The sequence below is a fragment of the Astyanax mexicanus genome, chromosome 21 (assembly GCF_023375975.1).
Source record: "Astyanax mexicanus isolate ESR-SI-001 chromosome 21, AstMex3_surface, whole genome shotgun sequence".
In the NCBI taxonomy this organism is placed as follows: domain Eukaryota; kingdom Metazoa; phylum Chordata; class Actinopteri; order Characiformes; family Acestrorhamphidae; genus Astyanax; species Astyanax mexicanus.
This window is the reverse complement of record NC_064428.1, coordinates 20,752,915-20,776,105: the sequence shown is the minus strand read 5'-3', so window position 1 is coordinate 20,776,105 and position 23,191 is coordinate 20,752,915. Positions and strand designations below refer to the sequence as shown.

The 23,191-nt window shown below is 36.7% G+C and overlaps 1 protein-coding gene across 5 annotated transcripts in view; it reads left to right on the top strand.

Annotated features, from left to right (window-relative positions):
* LOC103031957 (ETS-related transcription factor Elf-1) overlaps window positions 1-23,191 on the top strand; it is a 374,649-nt gene that overhangs the window by 346,396 nt on the left and 5,062 nt on the right. For 2 of the 5 annotated variants that reach the window (XM_049469862.1, XM_049469859.1), the window contains exons 2-7: window positions 12,522-12,836; window positions 15,186-15,345; window positions 22,244-22,354; window positions 22,566-22,676; window positions 22,803-22,877; window positions 22,997-23,189. In XM_049469862.1, the coding sequence (XP_049325819.1) occupies window positions 12,756-12,836; window positions 15,186-15,345; window positions 22,244-22,354; window positions 22,566-22,676; window positions 22,803-22,877; window positions 22,997-23,189 (731 nt within the window). In that variant the 5' untranslated portion in view covers window positions 12,522-12,755. Of the gene's footprint in view, window positions 1-8,280; window positions 8,503-12,184; window positions 12,357-12,521; window positions 12,837-15,185; window positions 15,346-17,996; window positions 18,198-22,243; window positions 22,355-22,565; window positions 22,677-22,802; window positions 22,878-22,996; window positions 23,190-23,191 lie in introns of those variants that run through there. The other 3 variants (XM_049469860.1, XM_049469861.1, XM_015607257.3) reach the window with 3 other exon arrangements.

Here is a 23,191-nt window from a genome sequence, read left to right as displayed (position 1 = left end):
TAGCTAAGCTACATTTTTATTTGACATTTTATACCTTTATTTTATAAATAACTGTCTTATGATGTCAAAAACACATAAGTAAGCTGATTTGACATTACTTAACATTTAACTGAGATTAAATAATTTAGGCATTCATTTAGCACTATGCTAATTGCTAGAGCTAAATATGTTTCAATTACTTGCTAGATTTGTAGTATTACAGCCATCTTGAAACCTAATTTGTATGCCACAATATAGATATCTGTCAAATAGTGTCAGAAACCGCATATTTGTTATTAAAATGTTATTCAACATTTTATTAGATTTTCAGATTTAGGCATTCAGTTAGCAATGTGCTAAATACGAGGTAAATACGGCTTCATTACTTGTTAGCTAGATGCATTGCTAGCACTACAGTCATCTTGAAACCTGAATGTTATATCTAACTTAATTTTCTAGATAATTCTGTCATAAGGTATCTCAAACAACATTAGTAGCCCTATTAAAAATTACTTCACACTTTTAATATATTTTAATGACTTAATAACACTATGCTGAGGGATGTAGGATTAGTACGTTTATGTTGCTAGATAGCTACATTGCTAGCATTGTAGCAATCTTGAAACCTGAATTTTATACTTTATACAGTTTCATATAACTCATAATTAAACTTTAAAGTGCAGTTACTTCACACTTTTTATATAATTTGATGACTGAGGTAGGAAGATTCCATCAGTTGTTAGCTAAAGTGTTACTTTTACAGCCATGCTGAAACCCCAATTTTATATCCCAATTTTAGAGGTAAGTCTACATTAGTATGCCTATTTGAGATTATTTCTTTACACTTTTAATATAATTTGATGAGTTATGCTGTTAGCCATACAATGTAAATAGGTTCCCATTGTAGCTATTTTGAAACCTGAAGTATTACAGAATAACTATTATAGGATTGTGTATAAGTTTGTCATAATTTCAGAAACCAAATGTTTGAGTATGTTTAGGGTAACTGAACATTCAATGAGATTTGATGATTTGAACATGAGGTACATTTCTAGCATTACAGCTACAAAACTGAAGAAGCACCAAAACATATTGTATCTAGTTAAAAAAAGAACAACATTAAAGCTGAGCTTTTGTTTTTATTTGATTCCTGACTTTTCTGCATAGTCCTTTGTGACCAAATCTCTTTCCACGGTCATGTGGGGGTGGTGGAAAATGAGCGCGAGAGCATGAGCGAGGGAGGGAGTGCACATCACAGAAAGCTAACATTGCACCCACACCTGACCGTAGTTACTGACGTTAATGCTCTGCGAGTGTGCTTTTTACCTCTGTGACTTGGTGAATGCGTTTGATATGTATATCTGAGGACATGCAGCTCGATCATGCACGCACCTGGGGGGCACTGAAATGGACTTATTGCCTGTACAGTGCAGCATAATCAAAACACCCACCAACAGCAGCAGCACCCCGGCCCCCCCCCCACCCCACCACCACCAAATAAAAAAAAAAGAAATAGGCCAAGGTTGATAACAAGGGTGGCAGAGACAGCATAAACTCGTGCTGATAAGCAGTTTGCAGTGCCGTTGGCTTGTCTGTTACACTTTTCTACATGAGGAATACAGCAGGGAAGATAGGAGTGACGTTGGGGGGGGGGCAGCTATTCTGCATAACAACGCATGGGATGATAGGCAGAAGAAGTTGTTCAGCTTCTTTGCAGAGAGTTTGACCGACTTAGGACTTATAAACACATCGTTTGGAGGCAGCAGATCCAGAAACAGAGCTTTTTTTCCATGTTCTCTCGCTGGGAATCTACGCAAGGGAGGCGTCAGCATGAAAGGGGCAAAGTCTGTTTATGATGCACTGTATAAACATACAGAGCTTTATCATGTCTTATATGCTGCAGGCTACATTCTCCCAAGCTTTCTATGAAACCTAATGATTGTTTCTGTTTTCATGGATTCAGTACAGTGGCTACCTGCAAGAACAGTTGTTTAGAGTTAGTGTTTAAAGACCCTAAACCATATTTTTCCATTAATAGCTAAAAGGAGTTCTGCGGCGCCCTCACAGGTTCAACTGTGCTATGCGCAAGGATGATGTGTCATATACTTTGGTACGCAGACACTCACAATATGCAAATCAGTCAATCGATAACACAGCCCCCTTGGTGATATCCAACCATCTGCATCTCGCTGCTAACAGAGTCACACTGCTCAGCCCAAACAGATCTCCCTCCTGCCCCCACCTAAACCCATACATCACCCAGTGCCCCTCCTAAAATACTCCTCTCATTTTTTTGAGCATTTTTTCAAAATTGAACTGAGGGTGGAGTCAGCTAAAATCACTTTTATATTGGAATAATTGAAACAAATAATTATTCACAAATATTCAGGGTTCGATAAATAGTTTTACAATTGTAGATTTGTTATTTCTTTATTACTTAAAAAAAGCAATACAAAAAGACATATAGGCTATTTATAATTTCTGCAGTTGTGAAACTTGTGGCAAATTTAATGAAATTCTGTGGACAAACTATGTTTGTATTTGACTTTTGACCAAAACAACAAAATAGATAATATGCTTATAAAACACAGAATTCAGACAGTATTACATTTAATTAAAGCCATATTGATACCACAGAAAGCCACAATAGATCACATGTGACTTTTTTTTATCACATTTACACAAAGAAAGGCAACCAGGCTTTTGGTAAACAAACAAATGCTAAGGCTAAGGTAACTTAGCTAATGTTATTATCCTAGTCCTGTACAGCTCAAAAATCTAAACTGAAACAAATAATCTACTTTCTAAAATAGGTCTATTTAAGGATTGTATAATGTCTTTTCACACTAGAAGGGTAAAAAAAATGGTTTCATTTGTAAAAATCATATTTGGAAATATCTGAGGACCACCAATAAGCTCAGTGGCACAGTCACAAGGTTTAGGATTGATACTTGTTGTTGCTCTGACACTACCAAGACTACCAAACTATCCACGGAAAAAAATTCCAATTCACTTCTTAAACTAAAAATGGTTTCAGATGGAAAAGGCAAAATCAGGGTTAAAACTACATAAAACATTCTATGTTTATGTTTATGTTTTGCAATATAAAGTGAAACTGTTTAAGTTCGACTTTTCTGCAACACTATTACTGGTTAGCTAATTGCATTGATAGCATTACAGCCATCTTGAAACCTGAATGTGTATAGATAACTCTGTTGTATGATGCCAGAAACCATATAAGTACATCTGTTTAAGATTATTTTACATTTTTTGTGCAGTCAGCGTTGTGCTAATTGATATACATAAATTCCCATTACTTGTTTACTGCATTGCTAGCATTAGAGACATTTAGAAACCTAAATTAGACAACTCTGTCGTATGATGACAGAAACCACATGCACAAGTCTCTTTTGGGTTATTCAACATTTCATGGTGATTTCAGATTTAGGTATGCAGTTAACCCTATGCATGCTGAGGTAAATAAGTTTCTGTTATTTGTTACCAACAAAACTGTAAGCCCCAAGACCTGTTGAGTTTGAGAAATTTGACTTTTTGCAACACTATCATTTTACTGTTAAAAATGTAGATCATTGACCTGCGTCTACAAGAGTTTAACCTCATAAAATCTGCAGAACCACCAGGGATTCATGGCTGTTTTCCTCACTTTCATAACTTGGAGGAATTGAGCAAGTTTGCATTGCTTTGCATGTTGTAATCCTCAGGGTACATGAAGGGTTAAAAAAGCGTCCAGCATATATATATATATGGCCACCTGTTTCAGCGCATATATTTTAGCCCACCAAGCTTCCTCTGTGCTTCACTTCTGTAACCGCCATGCATGTTTGTTCCACCCCCTCCCCCAACATCTTAACCCAAGCAGCCCTCAGTGTTGGAGGTGCGGAGGCTGTTTGTGTGAGTCAGAGTAGAGAGGGCTAACAAATGAACAAATGACACATAACAGACAAGCCGGACTCGTGTTGTTTGTAGTCATGGCCAAAGCAGTACAGTGTAGATAAGATTTTTTAACACCATACGCAGTAAAAGCAAAATGAAACCATGTATCAGATGCCAGATATGCTAAAATAAAAAAAAGGTGATGAATAAGTGAACAACAATTTAAAACTGAGTTTAATAGTTTAGCTTTTTCAAAATATCCCCCCTTGCCATGATTAAAGCTTTTACATTTTGGCATGCTCTCAAGCATCATAATGAGGAGTCACCTGGGATGCTTTTACATCAGGCTTGAAATTGGTCCATTATTATTATTATTTTTTATCATGCATACATTTCAGAAGAACACACCACAAAAATATGTGACTGGATATGTGACTTTAACTTACTCCCAAAATTCAACATTTGTCTGATGTTTGAGCTTGACGTCAACCCTGTCAGCTGTTGGTTTTAATGGATATGTGGATTTAATTTCAACTGTACATTGTTTGGTTTTGATGTCTTCCTGATTTTCGTTTCCTTTTTATTGTCTTATTTTATTTTTACCTAATGTTATATGTCCAGCTTTCAAGCTTTTAACAAAGCATCAAATGATGTCCAGTGCCTTCTGGGCATGCATTTTTTTTGCCTTGACAAACTATAACATTTTGAAGTTTATTTTTTTACATATCTGTTCACATATACTGTATTGCCAGAAGTATTTCCTCACTCATCCAAATTATTGAATTCAAGTGTCCCATTAATTCCATGGCCACAGGTGTATAAAGCACCTAACTGCTCTACAAAATATTAGAATGGGTTGCTCTCAGGAGCTCATGGTACCGTTGTAGGATGCCACCTTTGCAACAATCCAGTAGTGAAATTTCCTCGCAAATAAATATTCCACACTCAACTGTGAGTGGTAATATATAAGTGGGATTATAAGTGGGAGCAATTGGGAACAACAGCAATTCACCCACAAAGTGGTAGGCCATGAAAAGTGCATGAAAAGGATGCTAAGGCCTATAGTGAGCAGAGGTCACCAATTTCCTGCAGAGTCAATCACTACAGATGGAAGAACTTGACTCACCTGCGCAGAGTCCCGACCTCAACCCAATAGAAAACCTTTTAGATGAATTAGAGTGAAGACAGCAAGTCTGGCCTTCTCACCTAGCATCAGTGCCTGACCTTACAATTGTGCTACTGGAAGAATGCTCAACCATTCCCATAAACACACTCCTAAAAATTTTGTAAAGCCTTCCCTGAAGAGTTGAAGCTGTTAAGATTCAAAGGTGTTGCCAATACACATTCTGCATATTAATCCCTGTGGATTAAGAATGGGCTGTCACTAAAATGCATATGAGTGCAAAAGCATATGATGAGCAAATACTTTTGGCATCATAGTGTATGTGACAGGGGTACTAAGAAACCCAATGGTTATGAGATAAGACCCACATTAGCTGCTTCTAAACTTGGCAATGAAATATTAAAAAAGGGGTGGTTGAGTGGAAAAGGTCCACTGGTTAACTAGGTAGTGTTTTAATCATGGTATTAAAAGTGTTTTAATATGTTACAAGAGCAGTGACCTCAGATAGTAACAGTATGTGAAAGTAAACAGGCACAGTGGAAAGCACCTCTTCTTTTTAATTAGTCAAACTGAAAAATGAAAATGGCTTGTTAATCATACTGTTAAATTAGGAATATTCAATTTTCACATTTCATTTGATTACTACAGATGTACTACTTTCTGTAAAATAAAATGGTTGACATTGGTCAGATATGACTGCCTTTTTAAAGGACGCTTTTGCATCCTTTTTTAAATAAGAATCATGCATGATGCCCTATGGTCTAAGAAGAAAGAGCCACAGGATAAGCCTAGCATTTTCCTCATGTTAATAAAGCAAAAAAAGTCTCATCTCCATTTTCTGACTGTTTATTTCATTTTTTTTACGTAATTTGAAAGCTTAATGGCCTGCTTTTTTCAGCTCTGAGAACCAAAACACAGCTCGAAACATATTCAAAGTCTGGATAATTAGGCCAGTAGAGGCTCTGAAAAAGCTGCGGAGGATCTTCATGACTTTCAAGTCTCTTTAGAAGTTGCTGTTAGAGAGGCAGCTATAACTGCAACAGCAACAAAAAGGTTCACACCAGCGGTTAGCCATACGAAACAGGCCATCAACGCAGCCCTGCTGTTTGTTTCATTTCCTGGCCCAGACCAAGTAATAATCTTTTTTCTGTCTGAGGTGCTCCAGAGAAGAGATCACACATCTTTTATTGTGTTGACTTTACAGAGCCACTCAACCGTGCTTCTTTCCATAACAGAAATATTGCACTGCTTTGCCTCATGCTGGACATCAAGATGCAGAAATTTCGTCGCTAGTACGCCTTTTAATTGTAAAAGCGGTAGTAGTAATTAATTTTCTTAGTTTTAAATTTTAAAACAAATCAAGTCTTTTTAAATTGGTACTAAATAACATGGTGGTTTTAGTTTGGTTTATGCAGTTTACACTACTCGCTTTACAGAACTCAACCTTCATAACTCATGTAGTTGTGTTTGATCTAGTTCACTGTGTCATTTATTCCCATACCCCCCTCTGACTATGTTTGGTTACTTGGTGTCACTGCACGAATCAGACATCTGGTTGCTGTTTTTAAGCAGCATTATGTGAATTGGTAATTCTTGCTCCTAGGCTCCCTCTATACTAAAATACACATTGAACACATGCATTTCTGGACAAGCTGAGAGTCATGATTGTGTTTACCTTTGCTTTTTTATGTGGAATCCATATCCCTGATACTTAAGGCAGATGAAGTGACCAGGTGTAAATGGGGTCTTTGTGTATGATAGACAGAGAGAGCGGTTGGTAGGTAGGTAGTCTTTATTGATCTCAAAGGAAAGCTGTTTTGCCATTGAAATTTATAGGGATGGGTGTGCTACTTCTGTAATGTGACTTTGGGTTAAATGTAGGCAACCGGAAAAAAAACATCAATTTTTTTCAACCGCTATTTTGGCCCTACACATAACCCAAAGTAAAGTGTTTATATAAAGCTGTACAAGGCTAAGGATAGTAACATTAGCTAAACTAGCTAGCTAGCTAACTTAGCCTTAGTGTTGCTAAGTTTGATTTGTATTTACCTTAAGTTCGTTATTGTATTTGAACAGCTTCAGAACTGATCTTCACTATAGCATTTGTTTCCAAATAGTTATTTGGAAATACTATGTAGCGGGGACCAGATACTGTGGTGAGCACTAAATAAAGGCTAGTGAGCACTTGTTGCTAATAGAAAAAAAGCACTGTTTACTGGTCCACACAGTACCTGGTGCTTATCACATAGTTTCTGGTGCTCATTACATAGTATCTGGTGCTTACCACATAGTTTCTGGTGCTCATTACATAGTATCTGGTGCTCACCATTTAGTATCTGGTGCTCACCACTTAGAATCTGGTGCACACTACGTGGTATCTGGTGCTCATTACATAAAGGTGCATCTAAATTTTTTTTTATATTGTTAAGAAAAGTTAATTTATTTAGTAATTCAATTCAAAATGTGAAACTCATATATTATATAGATGTATTTCTTGTGTTGTTGATGATGGCTTACAGCTAATGAAAAGCCAAATGTCAGTATCTTAGAAATAAAGAATATTCTATAAGATCAATTGGTACTTTTGGCAGTGTGGCCAGTGTGCCAAGTCCTGCTGGAAAATGAAATCTGCAACACCAAAAAAGTTGTCAGCAGAGGGAAGCATGAAGTGCTGTAAGATTTTCTGGGAACACAGTGGATCAACGCCAGCAGATCACATGTCTCTCCAAACATCACTGATTGTAGAAACTTCACACCAGACCTCAAGCAGTTTGGACTGTGTGTCTCTCCACTCCTCCTCCAGACTCTGCTCCCTTTACTCCATTTACTGATGATCAGTGATGGTTTGGTTTGGAGAGACATGTCATCTGCTGGTGTTGATCCACTGTGTTATATTTACTGAAATAAAGTAATTTTTTAATGATATTCACATTTTTTAAGACTACTTAGTATTTGGTAAGCACCAATTTTTTTAAAGAAAGGCCACAATACATTTTGGCAAAATGGCAAAATGAATAAAAACCTGCTAGTAATGATACAGTACCCCTACTACCATACCTAAGCAGACACAGCTGTAGTATTTACAGAAGAGCAGAAATGTAACCCTAGGGAGTGCAATTGCCTTGAAGCTGTAGGTACCTCCAGCAGTCCAGGTGAGCCCTGCAGTAGGCTGTTGTCAGGGTGCCGTCACCATGCTTACGTGTGGTAATATGATACCAGTTGAGGGAGTGGTGAGGTAAAGGGGGGAGGGGAAATAGGTGAGTGAGAGAGAGAGAGAGACAACAGAGAGGGAGAGAGATTTTCATAGGACAACAACATTATTCAAGTTGTTAGAAACAGGCTTTTCTGGTAGAACCCAAAACATTTATCTACACCCTGTGGGTTGCAGCAATGTGTACGGCAAACAGGAGGGATCAAAAGCACAAACTCCACAGTGATCTCCTAGCCAGCGGTATGAAAGGCAGTGCTGATCAAAAGCTCTGATGAAGCACTTGGCTCTACTTCAGGTAATGCTGACATCTACTGATCTTACTTATTGATTTTACTCCAAAGGTTCTTCCAGGCACTTATGTTCTAGGTGGTGCTTCTGAACTTTTCAGCTACTGCTACATGAGCTGAAAAAAGAGAATTATGCTTACTTTGATGTTCCTTTTATCTTTTCAAGGATGGTAGATGTTATAGTTTTTAATCATCGGATAAACTGTCTATCTAGTCCAGCTTGTTCAGTTTGTACTTTGGTTTGGTGCGATACAAGGGGCTTGCTTTGTTTCATGTATAATTTGTTGTTAGACCATTAGTCATTTGATCTTTGTTGATGACCCTACTGTGTGTGTGTGTAGTCCTCAATATTTACAAAATGTATCATAGACTACACAGAAATCATATGTTCCCGGTTTCATCACTTTGTATTTTCACTTGAGTGCATTTGTTCAGAATGTTTTGTTCAAGCCGCACATAATTTTCATGAAAATATACTTTAAATATATTAATAATTTCTCATTTTAATTATTAGTATCTTAATATTTTACCACAAAAAAGATGGACAGCTTAAGTTTTCCATCAGCCTGGACACCAGTCTGGACACATTAGGAGAAATATGAAATAATATAAATAATATCATTAATTGCTGAACATTTAGCAGCAACTGTCCCATAAAAATAAAACAGTATGCAGGTTGGATGTCACTGATGTCAAAGGTTAATTTCTTAACCCATTAGAGCCAGGACCCATTTTTGAATATTGCTACAAAATTAAATCAAAATAAGATCAAATCTTGATGTAACACAAATAACTCAACAATTCCATAACTCATATTTTAACATTTTGTCCTAGAAATCAGGTCAGAACTATTTCTAGTTCATTTAACGTTTATTTAAAGCATTTGAATGGTTAAAGTGGTTGAATCAAAGCTGTAGAAACAAAAAATGGCGTTTTTACTGTAATTCTGTAAATAGATAAGGTCAAAAGAAAAATCACACATTCACACACTGTCCTGTAATGCTGCTCTCAGGATGTTTAGTACATGTCACTTGGGAACTGCATGGGTTAAATGACTGAAAAAGTGCTGTGAGGAACTTTACATGTCTTTTTCAGGTCTGTGGAACATACATCACTATGGGCTGTTTTGGGTTAAAGGGGTGTTATCTTAAGATGACAGGGTGGTTAGGGAACTCTTGGACACAATTAAATAGCTTTCACTTTTTATGAAAATATGTGCAGTATATGAATAAATTAAATGTAATTATAAATTATTATGTATCTTGTATATATCATTATCTTTAAAATGTTAAGAAAGCACTTTGGAGACAGCAAAGAAAACTGTAAAAAAAAGTACATTTTAGGATAGGTGAACAGAACAAATGAATTCTTTGGAAATGCATGAATATTATAGAGATATTTTCAGAAACAGCTGGAATTCATGCATTTCCACAGAATGTTGCAATCTGTTCCCCTATAAAACCTATTTGTTCGTGCTCGTCAGTTGACTTCTCATGAATTACCGGTAATTTCAAGATGGCGGTGCCCAGGGCTGTAATTGGCTGTGATTGGACACACTATGCTGCGTAGGGTTCTCACACAGGCTACGACTTATGCAGCACATTGACTCCATGCAGACATTTAAACCAACCTTTAGCGATCTGTTTTTTGTAAATGATCTTATTCAGTCCCAGGTAGTGCTGCATGCTGTGAGCAGTTTTTGCACTAAAGCTTGTGTCCTCTATGGCTATGTTTACATGCAAAGCTTTCTTCCAATCCAAAGCTTTCTTCCAATTACGGTTCTAGAAATTGACTGAGGTTTATATATATATATATATATATATATATATATATATATATATATATATATATATATATATATATATATATACACACTTTCCCCAATAGTCTAAGTAATCTCTCTGTTTCTATGCATGCTACAAGTAATGCAATTAAACATAACGAACATGTGTAGTATTGCTTAGTGTATATGCAACTATGACAACAACAACGAGCATCATGTGAACTCAGTCAGTGTAAGAGGAGCAACAGCAACTGGCTAACTAGCTATGTTTCTAGAGGTTGCAGTTGGTATGTTTGTTTCTTTAACAGCGTTAAAATCATGGTGGAGTCACATAAAAATCAAATTTTTTTGTTAAAGAAGGGGCGAGATGGATAGCTTATGTCCTCCATGTCTTCCAACATTCTGAGGAAAGTGCGCTGGATGCCAGTCCCACCGCCCATGACTTGGAACCAGTAGATAAAAGTGAGGAGTAATGTTCAGCTTTGAACACTTCCGCCGTGCTGCACATACACAATACATACTTAAGCATTGCGATTGGGGATCTAATCAGGCACAGGTGTTTACAAAGGCTATTATTCTTCTATTTAATGGGTTATTTAAAGGATTATACACCTTGTTCGATTGGATAGAAATTGTACCGGACTACTCTATTCCGAATGAGGTGTTTACATGAACATGCTCTATTCTGATTGGGCCATTAGTCTGATTATTAACAGATTATTAGGCTGCATGTAAACGTAGCCTATGACAGACCAAGTAATCTGAATATCGTCGCTGTCCAATGAAAAACACTTATCTCCAAAACAGCAACTTTACAGGAGAGGGAAAAAACCTTGTAAATTGTCAATAGAAATCAATGTAAAAAGAGTTTATTCCAGGTCATTCTGAAGAGTTTCTATTGGTCCGTTCGTCAAAAAAATTTGGCACAGTGTAAGGGACAGTTTTTCGGTTCAAATCATGCAGTAAACTAAAAATAGACAAAAATGGAGATAAGTGGTTTTCATACGTCAGCGACGATATATTGTTCAGTTAAAGGCAGCAAAGTCCTTAAAACTGTGAGAATATGTTAATTCGTTGCAAGAAGACAGTTGATGTAAATGGAATATGAAGCAGAAAAATAACAATGTAAAGCATAGCAAAAGTTTTGAAAGGTGATTTTTTATTCTGTTTGTATGAAATGTGAGAAGATAACCTGTAAAAATCCTGTTGGCAAGAAAACATACAGACCATAGGAAGTAGCTGTTGTAAAAAATTATATGAAACTGGAAAAAAGGGATACAATTTTAAATCATAGCAACGAAATGTGATCATTTGTCAATTTGTTTGTATGACAAATATAGAATAAAGCTTATGTAAATTGAAGAAATACTTTTTCTTCTTAATGCCTACAATGGATCAGAAAGTAGGCTTATCATCCCCTCTAACATAACCACTGGCCCTAGACTGGCCCCCCAGTTGAAATGATCTAGAACCGTCAATAAACTTCTCATATCATTCCCAAGCCGTCTCCTGAGGTAACAATTTTAGCATGCCAGACGTTTCAATAGCTCGGTACATTATTTCACACAGTTTCAAGTCATGCATTCATTGTTCATTCACTGTTCATTCACAATGGGTGTTTGTAAATGTTTGAAATTTCTACTTAAGGGTAACGTGTAAAGTGGATCTCTTGTGTGATAAAGCTTAATTTGAGCGTTCTCGCTCTTAAACACACGTCTGACATTTTTTCCAAGGGCCTCTGGTTTGGTTTAGTTTCCATTTTCAGCACTGCCATCCATTCTCATAGACTTTCTGCCATCCTGCCTGCAGCTGCTGTTTCTACCCACTCTCTTTAGGCCTGACGTCAACAAGACACTTCCTTCCTGTTTCGTGCATGGTGTGTCTACACAGAGAGATAAGGCAGTGCAGCAAGAGTAGACATGGAGGCAGAGAGAGAAAATGTTGTTTACAGAGTCTGGTGGCAGTGTGGGTGATTATAAAACCAACCGTGAAGCTTGAAAGAAGAATGGAAGCCAATGCTAAATGATATTTTCTTGGACGTAACATTTTACGTAGATTTTTGACTGTTGGTCAGAGGGGGTACGTAAAGACCAGTGATGTTTTTTATTTACTTTTATGTTCTTTTAAATGATGGAGGGTATCAACTGTCCTAAATAGCAGGACATAGTAAGCGTGATTGTGAATATTAAGTGAAGTGAGATATGTTTGCTAGCAGAACTAACCTGTGACGTTCCTCTTTTACAGGTTCAGAGTTCCGCACCTGTGACACCACTGGACACCACAGCTTTTACAGTCAGCCAGCACTGAAGTGAGTCAGTCCTCCAGAAGCCTACTTCAGTGAGTGGTATCAGAACATGGATCACCAGAGAGACTGTTCTTTATTTGGCCTGAGTTGATCTATAGGCCTCGCAACCGGATATAGTCTCTGTTGTCTGAAAACTGCTGGTCTTCTGTGATGCTACCATAGAAGCTCTACACATGTTCAACATGGCTTCTGCAGTTCAGCAGACCGAGAGCGCATGGGAGAGTGCAAGCAGGCATGACGAAGACAGTTTGCAGGTAAGCAGCATTATCTTTTTTTTACTTGGCTAAAGTGTTTTTGTTATTATTCAGAAGATACCATGTGTTATATCATGTGTATATATATATATATATATATATATATATATATATATATATATATATATATATATATATATATATATATATATATATATTAAATATTCAAGCAAGACAATTTTAGGAAAACTGCCAAAGTATAAAAATCAGATTTATATAAACCAAGTAAATGAAAACTTTACTTTTTAATGCATCATAATAGTGCTAACAGTTTCAACTACACTGAGTAAAATTCTACTCTCTAGCTGCCAGGGTTTTAAAAACAACACAAAATAAATCAATGTCTGACTTCAATCTTTACATGTAAACTTATAATTGCGAGTGAGTGGCTACATCAATTCAATTTTCAAACTCTGGATAGAGTTTTCTGCCCCTCCTGCTCCTCCTCAGATGCAAGGCACAGTGGCAATTGATGACGAGTCTTACTCTGTAGCTGATCAGTGAATATATATATCTATATATATATATATATATATATATATATATATATATATATATATATATATATATATATATATATATATATATATATATACGTTTCAATGTCCAACATATTGTCTCTTGTATGCTAGTGGTGGTGGTAAATTACCCAGCAACCATACTGAAGCTCAGTGATTACCTGTTCAGCATTTAAATAGCCATCTCACCTGTTTCCATGGCTGCAGTACACTGTTTGTGTGCTGTTGTCTTTTCCTGGCAACCGTGTGTGGAAATGGGACTGGGGGAATGGTGGTGGGCAGATTCAGAGGCTACAATCCACAAAGATTTCCAATAACATACCACACAGTTCAAATAAGAAAATACTGGCTGAAGCTCTGCAGTCAAGAGCACGTTTCCTTAATATCGGATGATACATCCTGATCATGTTATGGGTTACAACAGAAAATATAATCCTTAATCGTCCTTTAAGAATCTATAGTGTTTTTGGAAATCGATACACTATCGCAAAACAAAATATCACAATATTTCAATATATTAATACTTTCTTACCCCACTATAATTTTCAGTAATTTATTCAATGTTAGTGATGCACCAAGTTTTTGTAAAACTGCGTTTAACTTGTCCACACAGGGTTTTTCCAAAATCCCCACTAATTTTTCATTGACTTTAAACGCTCTTTTCGCATGAATGGAAAAAAAAAAAAAATCTTGAAAAAACAGATTTGTGCCTAAGATTTTTTCTTTCAGACTGACAAAAGTAGAATTCCTAAATTGGTTCCCAAAATATAAATAAATAATTGTATCAGTATCCTGGCATGACCAGAATATACGTGAATACATGAATTAATATAAATATAAATTTTATGAACAGAGTGGTCTGGTAGGTTTGTTGGATGTTATTGCTATCTACATTTTGACAGTAGTTCATAAATTAACTGAATGAACAACACAATGTATGCAAAAGCACAGAGTTTACAATTACAATATTTACATTATCCTGCTTTAAAAGTAGACAAGTTTGGTGCAATTACACCATCTCACCAGAGAGGTCTCTAAATCCCCAAATCCCTGAAGCTTTAGACTGTCACTTTAAAATAAGAAAAAAAAAAACACTACACACGTTTAGATAGATTTAAATGGTGAAACAGAAATGTGAAAATTTGTTATAAGAGTCATTATTAGAATACTGGGCCTATTGTGACTTTTAAAACGGGCAAAAACCCACTATCACATTAAATAAAACTATATAAAATGTACAAAAAGTACATTAAATTGAAGGTTAACATTCTTCTATATGTATAATAATATGTTTATTCACAATTAGTAATTTATGTATTATGTATTATGACACAGTGTTTGAAATGTGAACAACTAACTATGCTGCGACACAAAAGACAAGTTGCATTTATATTGACTTCAATTCTCTCCCACATGGTGAGGTATACTTAGGTCTATTAATTCAACAATAACACCAAACTAGTATCGGGTATTAACCATCACAGAAAGTTTATGTATCATATCAGTATCAGAGCTGAAAAGGTCAGATCAGTGTCCTTATTCAACATGAAGAAACTAGATGTGTCCTACAGAAATATAAAAGCAACAACAGGTTGAAAATGCAGAGAACTCATTTCTATTGTTAATTATTCATGCGCTGGTTTATTCTGTGTGCAATACATAATGAAAGCTGTGAGTGACCTTGATTCACTCAACCCACTTCTGTTATGGAACAAGCTAATGCTGCCGACAGAGAAAAAAGAACGAGAGATTTTCATGCTGTGCTATATCGAGAACTGTATGACACTTCAGCCATAATATTACAGCTTTTTTTTTCTTCTGCTATCTGCAGCTGGCAGATCCATCAGCTTTCCCAGCGGTAATTGTGGAGCAAATGCCACACACCCACCTCCTCAACTACTCAGGGCTGACTTGTGAGCAGCCATTGACAGGTGGTCACCTAGAAACAGGGCTGGAGCACGAGACTGTGGAGGACATAGCGCATCTGACAGGTGAAGTACAATTCTCGCTCAGGTTTCAATTGAAGGGCTTGTAATTGTGTTTCAGTTGGTCATGTCGGCCTCTGACAGCGAGGGCCAATCACGCAGCCAGCCTGAAAGGGTGCATGTGCCCAAAATGCTAAAATCCAGGTCATGCTATGACATGCATAATCTGCATATTTTAGGTCATGCTCTGTAGGCAAAGATGTACGCTATTGGAGCCCACATTGAGGTTTCATTCCCCCCTCTGGAATCAGTTTCCCCAAAAGTTTTAATTTGGGGTTTAAAAAAAGAAAAGGAAAAGTAAAAACATTTTTGATCAACAAAGTGAGAGGTGGAGCCTATAATGTATTATAAAAAACCCAGTTTTCTTTTATATGTATACTTTTTAATTTTTTTTCAATGCAAAAGTCTTTAATTATTTTTTTTAAGCAGCACATAATGTTCTTGCTCTTTGGTGTGCAGGCTGTCTATCAGACTGCAAGCTGTGTGTTAAACCATGCAGAACATTTAAAGCTTTTTAGGTTATTGTCTTGGTATTTGAGGTATAGGCTATTATGTCGACAGAGTCCTTCAGTTCTAGTTCTGGTCATAATCATGGTGCATGGTGATTTCAGTTCTACATATTAAAATTTATCTAAGCTGAAAGTGAGACACTTCATTTACATTTAGAATCATCATAAGGTGTTTCATATCTATCTTTTTTGGTCCACACTTTCTGACTTTTCAGTTACTTACAAACCATAATAGCAGGTGTGAAAGGGGCAGTGAAAAGACCACCAAAAGAGGTGGTCTTTGTCCAGATGTTTGGAACCATGGTCCAGTTTTTTTCTGTAGTGTATAAACACTTTTCTACATGGTTCAGACTTTTAGACTAATTACAAGAAGTTAAGGCATGTATCATTAGCTTTCAGACAATGCACATGGAAAAAATATTGATGTTGTGCTAAAATCTGACTTATCTTAATGTGCCCACACATCACGTAGCAGTATGGGCACAAATGCCTACACTTGTGTGCCAAAAAATAACTTGTGGACAAAACTTTATAATTCCCAGTTGGCCTACCCGCACAAGCCCCACATGGGCATGTTTTTGGGAAGTGAAATCTGAATGCAATCTGATCATCAAAAGTGCATGTCAGTGCTAGGCATAAACAGGCTTGATGTAACCAGCTGTAAACCTCAATATTTTGTATATTTGAAATACAATTAAAATTCTAATATTAAATTAAAAAGACAAAATAAAGAAAAAATGAATGAGAAGGCATGTCCAGACTTGGTACTGTATGTTACACTATAATGCTACAGTACAAAGTTTGGATTCAATGTTTTTATTTTCTTCTTTCCTTTTCCTACATTGAGGACGGAACACAAAATGAATCATGTAGTAAACTTAAAAGTGATAAACAAACCAAAATACTCTGGTAACTCTGATGAACTTACCCTGTGCAACAGAGGCCACTCTTGGACTTCCTTTACTGGAGTGGTCCAAATGAGATCCAGTTGCATCATAATGTTTCGATGGTCTTTTTGACTGCACTTGAGGATACTTTTTTTTCTTTGCTTAGTTGAGTGCTATGACATGGATAAGAACATTACTAAAATATGGCTTTTCACTGTATACCAACTCTTCCTCTTCCCAACACAATGTACAAATTAGGCGTTTAAACATAGCTATACATGTATTGGTTATAGGATTCCCAGTTGTGAATTAGAAATGACACATTTAGACTTGTATTTATTTAGAGTTGTATTTGATGTTTAGGGTGGGCTTTTTTCATGTCTGCAGCACTGCCTGGTTATAAAAATATTACTCTACTTCAAATTATTTTATAAAATTAAAATGTGTATTTGAAGAAGAACAAGAACAATGAACAGTTCAAAATGTTTGCAACTCCAGGGCAGACTTAATGTGAAAATAGAAAGTAATTAAGCAAGAAAAACTTTTTTTTTCTGTGCAGTCTTAAAAATAAGAATAATTGTCAAAATTATTAAAAAAAAAAGTTTTAAGTAATATTAGCTAAATAATACTGGATTTTGTTTGCAGTGTTTTAAGCAATATTAGCTATATTAATACTGCATTTTGTTGTTTGCTGTATTTTTTAAACACTATTAGCTATATTAATACTGCATTTTGTTGTTTGCAGTATTTTTTTAAACATTATTAGCTATATTAATACTGCATTTTGTTGTTTGCAGTATTTTTTAAGTAATATTAGCTACATTAATACTGCATTTTGTTGTTTGCTGTATTTTTTAAACATTATTAGCTATATTAATACTGCATTTTGTTGTTTGCAGTATTTTTTAAACAACATTTGATATATTAATACTGCATTTTGTTGTTTTTTTAAACATTATTAGCTATATTAATACTGCATTTTGTTGTTTGCTGTATTTTTTAAGTAATATTAGCTATATTAATACTGCCTTGGTTGACTGGATCAACCTGAATTTGACGCCTAGTAAACAGAAAGCATTGGCAGCCTTGAGCTCCCTGTCTAGACTGACTTGTTTTCTAAAAGTTTATTTCATTCATATTACAACTATTTCTCTCAGAAACCATTTTAATACATGTTAAACATCGTGTTGTTGAAGTTGTAGGCTGGAACATAAAGCCTCCCTGCCTCCAGTGAGAGAAACAGCGGTGAGGTTGTTTTTCTCTCAGACCTCAAACCCGTGTAGATAGAGCCGCTTCAGCGCGGCGCAGCGCTGCTGTCTGTCCACTATGGTGGCGAGAGGGAGGGAGGGAGCCTGGAGCTGGTAAACTGCAGCCGAAAATGTAGTTAAACACTTCACTAATTTAGCCTAAACTCCCATTTTACGTCTAAACTGCACTTTTCAGCGCTGTGGCTCGGCGAGAAGTAAGTTTACCTGCTTGTTTATTAAGTTCAGCTGTTTGCTAGTTAGCCAGTTAGCTTAGCTTAGCTACCCTGACCTATAGGTTATATATGGGAGAGGGCTAGCCAGGTTACGTAGCTTAGCTAACGTCTACTGTAAAGTTATCTCTCACACAGCGCAATAAAACGACACGACACGCCATTTATCTTAAAGAAACGCACTGTTACAGACTGTAGTGAACCTCAAATAAGACAAAACGTGCCTGAATTTGCTCTTAGGCAACTTTTCTGGTTGTTTGGCTAAGTGCTAGGGAGTGTTAGCCTCATAGCTAAGCTAAATAGCTAACATAGTTTCTCAGCCTGACGAGTTCACTGAGGTTAAAAACACACTGCTGTGATTCAGTCAGCCCGAGTAAAGTTTTTACTGTTGTTAAAAGGTGTATTTCCCTCCCACACAGAACTGAAGAGAGGAAATAACCAGATTTCCAAATCCAGTGCTTACAAATTCAGTGTTAATAACATGTTACGCTATAAATGTAAGTTAAAGGTTATATTTTCCACAGAAGTCAAGTAAAGTTTACTGTAAACTGGCCTATAGAATAATAACTGTTACTTATTTTTAAAGCTTTTAATTGTTTACTACCCCAAACAAGACTTAATTAATGCACCATCATTGAAGTTACTGAATCTTTAGACTCAATTCTCATGAAAAATCCACTTCAAGTTCTAAGCAGGTCTTTAACACAACTAATAACCAGTGTTGTGTATTGCATTTGAATTTGGTCATTTTGGTCAATAGAGAAGCAACTTATGAATCTTTTTGCTAATTGACTAATCTGCCAAATAAATTTTATTATTAGTTGATTAGTAGATTAATCAAAGACTTTCTGACACCTCCTCAATCACTGATTCCAGTGAACACCTCACTTGCTAAATTCTGCGCATCTGTGAATGTCACCCTTTTGTTCAGTCTCTTCTTTAACATAACACAATTAGTTTCCATAGCAAATGAAATGATGACAGAAGGAAAAAAACTTAAATTTATTTTTATGAACTAAATCCAGATATGTTTAAAACTCAATATTTTTGTCTGCGTTTTTAAAAATTTCTTCGTCCACACTAGCAGCGTTTTTGAAAATTTAGGGTTTGTAGCAAAATGCTGAAAATAGCATGCCAGTCCAGTAGATTGCAATTGTATCTCCTACAAAATAACATCAAAACACATGTTAAAGAAGATAATTAACAAGTGCACTGCTAAATAATGCTGCTGCTGTGTTACATAATGAGAGAATAAAACTAAGCTATAAACATGTTCTGCATCCGCAAATCACAGAGACAGCAGAGCTAGTCAAGACGCTGTCCATGTTTCAGGCTCATTCTGAACAGGCTAACCTAATGTAAACGAAAAACGGACATGCTCAGACTAGGCTTGTCCCGATCCGATATTTGGATCGGATCGGCCGCCGATATTTGCAAAAAATGCGTATCGGTATCGGATCGGAAGGCACGAGAAAATGCAGAGCCATACTCCCGATCCAGTTTTTTTTTTTTGAAAGTCCGATCCGGGTTTTCCAGCGCACCCATTTAGATAATCCATTCCAGTTTTGCTCTGTTTTCGCCCAGAGACTGTAAAAAAGATGGACGCCGTGTCTCCGTTCCCATTCATTCAATGAAAATAAAGCCAAAATCTTCCGCCATGTTGGCGATCCTGCCACCTGATTCTGCGCAGTAGAGACCAGAGGAGGGAGAAAGACTGTGGATAGCAGCCTACTCATTTAAATAACCCCGCCCCTAAGGGCTGCCTCGCTGTCACAGACTGCAGAGCGGGGCGGAGCGGAGCTGACGGTCTGTTATTGGTCCCGCCCATACGTAGCCCTTTTACCATAACCACACCTTTTTTGAATAGAGCTGAATAACGTTTTAAAAACCGATTTCTGTGGGGATATAAAAATTTGACAATATAAGCAGAGGTTACACTAGCTGCTGCATTTAAATAATGGAGGTAGAATTACAGTATATTAGAAAAAAACGTGATTGAATGTTGTCTGTTTTGCCATTGAAACCTATGGGAATGGGTGGAGTTACACAGCTTTCTGCAGCCGAACAGCAGGGGGCGCCCGACCTGTGGTGGCTTCACTTTTAAGAGACGATGCTCTGTCCAGCTATATACAGTCTATGTTTTCGCCAGTGAGAGTAAAATCCGGTCCGCATTTTTCAGCACACGAGCATAGCATCTCGCCGGGCCGGGAAGGATGAACTCCGGTCAGACCGGCAGACCGGCTGGAGCGTTTGCTCCCTTTATTTAATTCAAAGAAAAAAACTTTTCATAAAGTTTTCTCTCTTAACATTATGATGTTTGCTTGTTGTGTTTTTAGTTCATTATGCTTATTGTAGTCTCACATCTCAACTAGTGGGTATGGGTAAATTTACAATTATTTGCAAATAAAGAAGTTTATGAAACATGTTATGTTTCTTATTTATGCAACTAAAAGGTAAAACTGTGTGAAACATAGCTCTTTTTTAATTTATCTGTAATGGCTTATACAAAATATTTATTATATTATGGTTACATTACTAACACAGGAGCAGGCTGACACCTGAGCATATTGAAATGCTCGTCTTTGTAAAAAAAAAAAAAAAAAGAATCTTCCCATCATGATCGGACTGCAGGCAGGGCAAACAGTTTGAATTGAAGGGAGTGTGTAGATGGGGATGGAGCAGCAAAGTGTGGAGGAGATTGCGGAGTAGAAGGCATTTTGCTTTTAAATAGTTTACAATATTTGCACTGATTTTTTTTTTTAGCTTTGGTTTGCACTTGTTCAAAAGCACTGATGAGTACAGCACAGATGCTGTTAATAGACTATTTTCTACTCCGTTTGTGTGTTTTGCTTTTTTAATACAATTTAAAATATTATTTGCACTGTCGCCATTTCTGTTTGTTATTTATTATTTTGTCTATTTTGAGTTTATTAATTGCTAAATAAACAGGTCAGTTTCTCCTTACCAACCATTGTGTATTATTCAAACACACCTAATTCAGCTGGCTACTTGTTATCAAGAGTAAAATGCTTGTCAACATGAGTTTGACAACAAAGTAAGTTGGCTTAATAACTTTAAACTTTAATACATGCTCGGATAGGTAGGTATCGGTATGGGTCAATATCGGTATCGGATCGGAAGTGCAAATAAATATCGGTATCGGATCGGAAGTTCAAAAAGCTGGATCGGGACATCCCTAGCTCAGACTTACTGTCTGACATCAGAATTTTCATAAAACTGCACTTACCCTGGCCCCACAGATTCAAAACCTCCACCTTGGAAGGTGTTTTCAAAAAGCTCAGTTTTCATTTGCCGAAAAACTGCTGTTTTCGTGTGGACGGCAGGCCAAAACGCTGATTGGGGTCCTGACTGAGTGAGCAGCCCATCTCTCTCTCTCCCATTGTGGGACTCTACACAATTTTTAGAATCAACATTGTCAATTATGTTGACTAATCTTTGGAGGCCTTCTGGTCAATCAGCTTCATGTTGGTCATTTTACTCAACTAGTTTGGTGATGCTAATCAACCAGCACGATCTTGCTGGTCTACAAGCATTGCCATGCTTTGCCGTATTGGTTGCCTAGCTTGGTCAGATAAATTATGCTAATAGACCAGATACATCATCAAGTTTAAACAAAGTTGTACCCTGTGCTGGACAAGGCTGAACAGGTCAACCATCTTAACCAATTGTTTTTTGGTTTTTTTGTTTATCAGAGTACGCACATAATAGTTATTTGTAATGGCAGATTGTAAGACATGTAATAGCAAAAGTAAATACAATTATAGGACTAGAAAATAAGTGATTATACAGTAAAATAAAAATACAATGCATGTAATTTAAATTTCATGCTTGATAAAGTTAACATAAGCTGTTCTGTGTAGTCAAAGGAGACTTGGCCTAATGATTTCTTTTTATGCCCTGTATTTGAATGGCACTGATTCTGGCTGTTCCAGCATGTTGTCAAATGTCTACAGTATTTTTGTCCGTTGAAACTGGGGGCTGATGTGTTACTTTTTGGTTAACCTTTCCAGTGGAAGCATATCACAACGGTAACGAGGACACTGTGGAGACGGCAGAAGCTGCTGAAGCCTTGCTGAATATAGACTCATCAGGTTCACTGTCCCTGCATGAGAAGCATTTCTGTGAGTAGATGCATTGTGAAGTTTCTTCTTTCTTATAGTTCTTTATTCTCCAAGGATTCAGTTTCTGATCTTCCCAGAAGTCTTTCTTCAGCTACAAAGTTTGAATCAAATTAAAGATTTAGCACATTTCAAGCACTGCATTCATGTTTTGTTTTTTTATCATGGCCCCTAAAGTTATTATTTTTGTTGTTGTTTTTTACTCTCCCCATAGCTCAGATATTTTTAACATCACCTCTTGGAGATGGTGCCCAGCTTCTGTCGGATAGTTTTGGACAACAGCCGTGGCTGTTTCAGACCGAAGACAAGCCAAAGGCTAAGAAAGGTGAGTGGAAACAATCTACATAAAGAAAGTTTCAGACGATAATTGAATTGTTGTTTTCACACTAGCCTGAATAGTTTTTCATAGTTTTTTGTTATTCATTCTTGGCCATTCTTTTCTGACCATCAGTTAGAAAACCAAAAAGACCAAGGCCGCATTCCCCAATGCCTGACATAACGGTTAAGAAAAGCAAGGACGGCAAAGGTAAGTGCGCTTTGTTACACTTCAGGATTCACTTGATGGAAATATTTAATAAATACTTTTGTCGCTACACCACGTCTCAGTAGTACTTACATGGATTGCTACATTCTGGTTGCACACAGGAAATACACTGTATTTGTGGGAGTTCCTGATTGCTTTGCTACAGGACAGGAACGCCTGTCCCAGATACATCAAATGGACTAATCGGGAAAAGGGCATATTCAAACTTGTGGACTCGAAAGCTGTGTCTCAGTTGTGGGGCAAACACAAAAACAAACCTGATATGAACTATGAAACGATGGGAAGAGCACTTAGGT